The following is a 9,109-nucleotide window of genomic DNA, read 5'->3' on the forward strand; positions in this document are numbered from 1 at the left end:
GCTATCATGTTCTCATGTTGCTTTTGCAACTATGAGTTCATGACATCCAGCATGAGACAAGCAGTTTCATTGGCATCATCGACATGCTTCTTATAAGCATCTCTTTCTGCCTTAGGTGCAGAACTAGGAGGTTCCTCTTCAGGAACAGGTTTCTCCAAGACATACAACTTTCTATTATGTTTGAGGACAATCCTCAGGTTTCGGTGACAATCTAGAAAATTTGTCCCAGACAATTTATCTTTGTCAAGGATTGATCGCAAAATGTTTGTTAGAGGTGTTTGTTGAGATTAATGAAAATATAAGTATCATTGACCTATTTAATTAGGGCTTTAATTAAATATGCTCCCACTATTTTACTCAAAACAAATGACCCTCATCATTTGATCCGGAAAATCCCGTTGGAAGATTTTCTAGTGGGTCGAGATCCATATTTCACTTCGTTCTAAGTCCGCATAGGCGGATTACACAAAACTAGGTTATTTAGGTAGGAACTTCTTCCAATTGTATCTCATATAACTCTCGAAAATTTCAGTTGGGTGAATAACTCCTTATTCCAATCCATCATATGGATCATTCCCAACTCTTGCTTCTAAACATATATAATATTATTATAATTAAGTTTGACCCATCGTTTTAGCAGTTGGATATTACAATTATCCCATCGCACCTTACCAATATAGAACATGCACCTCGCGTAGGCGAAACCTACATTATCCGATACTAGTCTTGATGAGTGCTAAAACTTGGAAAGCAAACATATATAGTATTATTATAATTTGTTTAGTTAAGTTTGACCCATTGTCTTAGCAGTTGGATATTACAATTATCCCATCGCACCTTACTAATATAGAACATGCACCTTGCGTAGGCGAAACCTACATTATCCGATACTAGTCTTGATGAGTGCTAAAACTTGGAAAGCATAAACTTAATATTTAATTTGAGGGAATTGTAATTGTTATGATCTCACCGGCTTATTTATCATATAAATCGTCTCTCACATGCATCAACATATATTCACATGCATCAACATACATACACATGCATCAACATACATAATGAAACGGTTATGGCCCCTAGCGTAATTGTTCTCCCAAGCCAATGAGAGAACCTAAGCTAACCTAATAACGATCTAAGCTTCTCCAAGCAATATCTTCAAGACTGTCCTCCTTTGATCTTCAAGGTTGTCCTCCTTTGATATTGAAATCTTCTCTTTCTTCATAACATTGTCTTCTTCTCTTTCTTCATAACATTACATTACAGAAGAAACTCGTTTTACATACGAGGGATTGAGATGAGAAAAGAAGTTACATTAAGAGATTAAAAGGAGAGGATCGACACGCAGGTCGTATTTAAAAACCCAAAACAAAATGAAGGAAGACTAATGCCATAATTGATCACCATAAGGCAATAATGATAAACACATTATTATTATTATTAATTTTTTTAATTCCTTTAATTTATTAAAACCAAATTAAATTTCGGCGAACGATCACACTATGCAGAGTTAGCCAGGGGTTCCGCTAGCCGTTGCGGGGTTGGAGGGGCAGCGGACGGGGGTCAAGGGGGCAGCGCCCCTTGCGGGGTTGGAGGGGCAGCGCCCCTGTCCAAAAATTTTAATGAACAATTCATTTGAAATGGACATTGTTTTGCATCAACACAACTCTTGCGCAGTCACAAAACAGAAACCCCGAGAATTCTGACTCTGTGAGTGTGACGACCGTCACAAGCATGTTACGACCGTCACAAGCATGTTACGACCGTCACAGGCCCATGACGAACGTCACGCGGCCAAAACAGAAACGCCTAGAATTCTGGATCTGTGAATGTGACGACCGTCACAAAGCACGTGACGACCGTCACGTCCAGCTTGTTACGATCGTCACAAGTCCATGACGATCGTCACGCGACCAAAAACCAGCGCTTTGAAACAGTCAGCAGACGTGTTCCAACAAGCCCTCAATTCACAACTCCTTGACAGCACAACCCTTGCGTCGTCACTAACCCTAATGCACTAGTTTCAGACCGTCAAACACACCTCGATTGTTGATTCAGTATGATTGATCAACAAGTCATTGCTTCACCATACTAATGTCGGATTCCGAAGCAAATGACCATTGATCGCTCAAAGGAAAACAACCACTTAGTGTTTGAATAAACGAAACAGAAACAGTATATCACATATATCGTACTTTGCATTAGGATTACTTATATCAAATATAAGTTGACCGGTCTCAATTGCGTAACCTATGGACGATCGATGTATCGCTGCTTCACCATACTAATGTCGGTTCCGAAGCATAATCAACATCAATCATCCAACTCGTACACTCATGATGCCAAATTTAATTACCCGTTTAATTAATTGATTCATTTTGTCTTTTAATCATATTAATACAGAAAATAAACAGCTATCCGAGTCATGGTTTCGTAAGTGGCTCTGATACCACTGAAGGAGAATTGCGATCCAAAACGCAACGGAAATTAAAATATTCTCCTTTAAAGATCCTTACAAATGGTCATGATCAGTGATAGAATATTTACCTCTTGTGACGATTGAAACCTTTGGTGCAGATCTCTTGTGACGATCAAAACCTTTGATGCAGATCCACGAAGCGATCACGAATGTTGAACGATGACAACGTCTCTACTCAGTCCACACGAATGGATTCCTTCAATCTCAGTGCTAGCTGGTACGAATGAAGGCTTTGAGTGAGAGAGAGAGAGAGAGAGAAAACGAAAATAATGCAACCACAATGAATGCTTCTGCACAAGGGTTCTATTTATAGAACCACTTGTGTGGGCTTCAAGCTAAAAAGTCCACTTAAGTGTATTTTGGCCCATATCTTATAATATGCCCAAAATCACTTAAGCTCATGGTACCTTACCATATTTCGTATTCTACTTAAGTACACCGTACCTTTACGATGTTCTACAATTCACTTAAGGGCACCGTACCTTACAGTGTTCCTTAGTTACTCTATCTCTCATCAATCCGTCCTTTGTGTGTGACCCTGTAGGTTTTCGCGTCATTGGCAATTATATTAAATCATGTATTTAACATAATAAATAGTGAGCGGTATCTAGAAACACATCACTGCTACCCAAGACACGAAAATGTCACGTGATCTGACAATTCCTTCTGTGATAATACTTATGTGTATAATTACCCTTTTGCCCTTATGTCTATATTGAACACAAGGCATAGACCGTGTCATCCTTGTCCAGTTCAATATTGGACCCATAGACATTTATCCTGTTATACAGGATGGGCAAATTCCATCTAGGTCACTCATGTCCCTCAGCATGCTTCGTGGAGTACCCATCAACTGTCTTTATGGTTATCCAGTTACGGACAATGTTTGATCAGCAATAAAGCACTCGACTCTACATCTAGCGTCCATAGTGGTTTCAGGTCGAAGAGTGGTATACACCATTATCACCATGAGAATAACTTATGACACTTTGCATAACTTTCTATATAGTATTCTCATAGCGGGTCAATCCGGTATAAATATTACTCTTAATATTCATACCTATGTTTAAGACTTGATAACTCCTTATCCATGATTCATGAGATGTGATCATCAGTCTACAAACATAATAGTCTTAATGCTTTAATGTTATCCCACTTCACACTAAAGCTCAACTACGGATACTTTAAGAATAGTGTCCTTATGTTTAATGTGATCTCATGATTAAGTCATACTTGATACATTAAACAGACTAGCTATTCTAGTGACTTTATTAAACAAACGTAATAAAGAAAAAGCCTTTTATTATTAATAAATAATTCGATACAAGTACCAAAAGTATTGGCCTCTAGGGCTTACACCAACAAAAACTCCCCAACATAATGGTGTGATAGAGAGAAAGCACCAACATATTCTTAATTTAGATAACTCCTTTCATTTCAATTCGAACACACCTTTATCCATGTCGAACTTTTGTGTCCAACATGTTATCCACATTATCAATATACCTTCTAGCCTTCTTCTTTACTCAAAAAGCCATTATGAACTTCTCTTTAAAACTCCTCACTCCTATATGCATATCAAATATTTTGGTTGCTTATGTTATGTAACATCTATTCAAGCCCATATAACCAAATTTGACTATAGGGCCATAAAATCCATGTTCATAGGTTATAAGGAAGGCACACGAGGATTTATTATCCATGACTTGTCCAATCATGATGTTTTCCTCTTGATAAATTTTATTTTCTACGAGTCGTTTTTCCCTTTTAAAGACCCTGTTAAGTCCCAGTCACAACAAACTACCAACTCAGACATGCCTAACCATACCCATATTCTCGATGACATTCCTAATGCACCACCTAATGTACCCCAACCAGATGCCTTGCCTAATATACCACCTAATTTACCTCAACCTAATGACTTATACATGTCAACTAATAATTTAGAACCATATACATTTATCCAGTATACTACATCAATTGTTGACCTCTCTCTCTCTCTCTTCCCATCACACATAATGGCATGTCCTTGTCTAGTCCATAATTATCTAACAGTTTCCCTGACAACTCAGGACCAATCCAACCTTTAGCTATAAGACATTCCACAAGAATCTCTAAAACTCCTTCTTACATATCAAATTACCAATGCCTTCAAACATCCATTGCCTCACCATATTTATATTCAAAAATCAGTCCATATCCCTAATCATTTGTGTTAACATATGATAATTGTTCCTAACCATATAAAAACTTATGTTATTTTATCTTCTCTCATATGAACTGAAATCATTTAACCAAGCCAACAAAATTGAATGTTGGAAAATTTATTAACAAAGACCATGGAATTTTGCTTATAAATCGTCATTCATTCCTTTTGATAATTCACTCAAACTATCTACATCATAAGGTACTACTCTAAATGACTCCACATCTTATAGAAGACTCATTGACAGACTGATCGAACTCATAAATAGTAGACATGATATTTCTTTTACAACACAACACCTCAACTAATTCATTTGCAAACCTCTTATATCCATTACAATGCAGCCATACAACTTTTGGTACTTAAAATCCTACTATTCCAGTGGTACTTTTTGCCCTGACATAAGAAAGTCCATCACATGGCTTTGTGTTTTCCTTTGTTCTTTTTTTTTGTACATTAATTAAAGAAGGAAAATCATGTCTCCAAATCTTCTATTGAGGCAAAGTACAAATCATTGACATCTTTAACCTGTGAGCTGCAATGACTTCAACATCTATTCAAAGATCTTTAAATCCATATTCTAACATTTGTTTCTGTTTACTATGACAGTCAATCAGCAATCTATCTGGCTCGTACCCAACATTTCATAAAAGGACCAAACACATTTAACTTGATTGTCATATGATTTACGGGAAGATTCAATCCAAGATCCTAGACCTTGTTCCTATTTCCAATACAAATTAGTTGACAAATATGTTTACAAAGCCTTTACATTCACCAACTTTGACCTTAATTTTATCCACATTGAGACTTTTTACCATACACAATCTAACTTGAGTGAGGTGTTAAATTCTTTACGTCCAATTATTTGTTTTTAGTCCTTTAGGCCAACTGTATTTTTCCTTTTTTAGTTGTGACTTATCACTGTATCTTGTAATTCAAATGCTAATCTCATAATGAATATGATTTTCTTCCATCTTTGCTCCCTCGGTGCATACTTTCAACATCCTTTCATTTACAAAAGAGGTGAAGCTTATATATAGCATAACATAGTTAAATAGTGTAAAAAGGGAATAGAAACATTTATGTCGAAACTAATTAATTTTAAGCCAATCACCTAAACTTATACTTGTTTTGTAATTAAATCCTAATCATACATCATTATTTAGAACATAAATGTATTTCATGTTGCGCTGTAAAATCATTAAACATGCCACACAAGATTTTTGATTTAGTCACAAAGGTAAAATGCGACAAATTAAGTTCATACTAGTATTTTTGGATAGTATGTATAATTAAGGATGTTGAGAGAGATGGAGGTACATAATTCCAAGAAAAGCATGTGAGCCTTACATCAAGCATGTGTGAAACCCCACAACTGCACATATTAAAAATATAGAATGAATTTATAGAGATTAATCACGTTTGATATGGTAATAAGTTAGAACATTACCTCAACGTTCTTTAATTCAAACTCTGGAGAATGAGCCAAACATCGATTTCCAAATGTTTCACAGGGTCCACTAGTTCCAGTTAACCTTTTCAATGAACATTCAAGAAAAGTTATTACTCAATTTTAGTAGTGAGACGTAAAAAATGTTAGTATTAAAATACTTACAAATCTCCATCTAAGCGTAAAGCAAAACCACCACCACCACCAAGTGCAAGTGAGTCATTGGAACATAAGTAATAGTATCTATTAACACCTGTAATTAAAAATCTAAATTTTTACCAATACTAAGAGAGATAGTTTGAAGATGTAAATCATGAAACACTTACCTGTGGGTCGAAAAATCCTTGGATGACCATATATGTTTGTAAAAACAAAAGTTTGGTGTGTTCCCTGTTACCAACAAATAAAACAACAATCATGTATACAAATTATATGTGCTATAAAATAAAAGTTGACATACTTGATATTTAGGTTTTGTTGTTGGTATTAAGGGGCAGTCAAGCAATGCACCAAACACAGCTCCTTGCATATCTCCAGCAACCTGTGTTTTTTTTAAATAAATAAATTAAATGTTATATTCATGATTTTAAATAAAAATATGTGATTATTATTATATGGTGATGAGGAAGGAAGAATGATAAATATTAAAATATTTTATAGATGTGATGTCGATTATATATTATCAGTTTAATAATAAAAAAATTACATAATATAAAGATCTATTTTTTTATTTTTATAAGGTTTATGTCCCTCCTGTTTTTTGTTTTTTCTTCAATAAAACTTTAGTTAAATTTTTTATTGAAATAGTATCATCATAATTATTAGAGATATTAAGAATTGTGATACAACAACCCTTTTTTAAACACTTTATTATATTAATCTATATATAAAAGGGATGTTGATTATATCAATATCAAGTTTTGGTATATATGTATTTTCTTCTAATTTTTTTCTAAATAAATAATTAAATCTAGTCTCTTTTAATAGTGATATACTGTATTTAAATTTTTAAAAAATTAAAATAATTATGTAAATAAATAAATATATTTTAAATAAATAACTATATATATATATATATTAACTCAATAAAATAATATTTTAATAATATTTTTTTTAATTTAATACTAAAATATTTTTATTGAATTTACTTTTTTTAATATAAACAAATATTTTTTTATTAAATCGAGTTGAATTATAACAAAATAAATAAAATATAATAAATTATAAAATTAACTTATCATACTATATCATATTGAGTTGAAAAAAATGATAATACAATTATCCTATAAATAGTTAACATACCAGCAAAGCAGGGGTATTAAGTTGAGCAGTGTTGCGAATCATTGTACGAAGTGATATTCCATGTTTCAAAGTACTGCCAAATATTCAAGCAAATAATTTTTAAATTAATAAAATTTCATTGCAAAAAAAAAAAGAAACACTATTATTCAATGTACAAAAATATAAAAATAAAGTACCTATAAAGTAAGACCTTTTTACACCCTTGTAATAACTTTGGAAGACATGATTCAAAAAAATGATTCAACTCAAAAGAAATAAAGCAAGAATCATCAATGAGCTTAAGTGGAGAATATTGCTCATCAACATTTTCTTCTTTAAAATCTTCAATTTCATTTTTCAATAAATTCATGTTATTAACATCAACATGTTTCTTTAATATACTATCTTCCCAGCAAATTTGTTGATATTTGAATCTAGCAAAAGCTGATTTCAGATAGCTTTTTTTGGATGTACCAAAGTTAAACAAAGTAATGATATCAGATAAGCATGAAAACAATGATGCTCCCTCTTTGAATTTTGGCCCAACCTACACAAATTAAATTAATATGTCAAAGAAAAAATAAAAAAAATAAAAAAATAAATTCACCTTTTCACAAAATATTAGAAACATGAAGCTAAAACCATTAAAGCAAATGGGTTTTTTCTTTCTACTCTAATTAAATAAAAGTTTGACTGATATTTTTCACGATATTAATCAAATATAAAAATAAATTTAAAAATTAATGATGATTTATAAATTAAATAGTAAAAATAAAATTTTATTATGATTAATAGATCTAATATATTAATTCATCACTTTACTTTTATTTTTTCTAAACAAATTAGATAGAACAGTGAGTTAATCGTGACTAATCCAAATTCTCAGTTCTTTCTCCTAAAAATAAGAAGTTAAATAAATCGATCCGACAATCTTATTCTTTTATGCTAGTTTTTCAAATAAATAACAAAAGAGAAAAAGAAATATTACCTTGGAAGAGGAGTGGTAAGAATTGCAGAAGATATGAAAAAACTTCTGAGCTTTCAAATTATACATCTTTTATCAAAATTGAAATGAGTTTTACTTGGCTTTATAATGAGTTTAATTTTGAAAATATAAATTAAAAATGATTGTATAATAGTTAAAAAGTAGAGAAAGAAGCAATTATATATAATTATATATAGTGTACAATTGAATTCATATAAAACACATTAGGATAAAAACGATAGATAAATAGATAAGAACAGACAAAATCATCTATACTATAAGGTATATTGTGATAAGAGGTATAATATGGATAAGAATTGAGAAAATAATAGTAGTTATACTCATCAAAATTTCACTAATTTTTTTTACAATATCACTTTTTCAACTTATTCCTTTTATTGCCAAAACATTTAAGGTAAGTTATCTAAAAAATACTATATTAATGGATTTATAAACTTTTCAATACAATGAATAAAGAAAATTTTAGATATATATATATATATATATATATATATATATATATATATATATATATATATATATATATATATATATATATATATATGTGTGTGTGAAAAAAATGTCAAGACATGAAAAATAGAAGTTATTATAAAAAGGAAAAATAGGAAAGGGATTTTTTTTTTGAGAATTGAGTTTAAATAAATTGTTTTTTATTATTATTTCTTATTTTTTGCATACATAATTTTA

At 31.6% G+C, this 9,109-nt stretch overlaps 1 protein-coding gene across 1 annotated transcript; it reads right to left on the reverse strand.

The window, feature by feature from the left end:
• Nucleotides 1–5,334: 5,334 nt before the first annotated feature.
• On the reverse strand, nucleotides 5,335–8,533 carry LOC127093429 (uncharacterized). Its single transcript, XM_051032352.1, has 9 exons — nucleotides 8,405–8,533; nucleotides 7,614–7,963; nucleotides 7,438–7,510; nucleotides 6,596–6,676; nucleotides 6,462–6,525; nucleotides 6,301–6,388; nucleotides 6,136–6,220; nucleotides 6,036–6,060; nucleotides 5,335–5,690 (listed from the first exon to the last, which is right to left on the reverse strand). Exons 1-8 carry the CDS (start codon nucleotides 8,468–8,470, stop codon nucleotides 6,037–6,039), a joined length of 831 nt encoding a protein of 276 aa, XP_050888309.1. The 5' UTR covers nucleotides 8,471–8,533; the 3' UTR covers nucleotides 5,335–5,690; nucleotide 6,036.
• Between the last annotated feature and the right edge of the window lie 576 nt (nucleotides 8,534–9,109).

This window comes from Lathyrus oleraceus, chromosome 6 (assembly GCF_024323335.1).
Source record: "Lathyrus oleraceus cultivar Zhongwan6 chromosome 6, CAAS_Psat_ZW6_1.0, whole genome shotgun sequence".
Classification (NCBI taxonomy): Eukaryota; Viridiplantae; Streptophyta; class Magnoliopsida; order Fabales; family Fabaceae; genus Lathyrus; species Lathyrus oleraceus.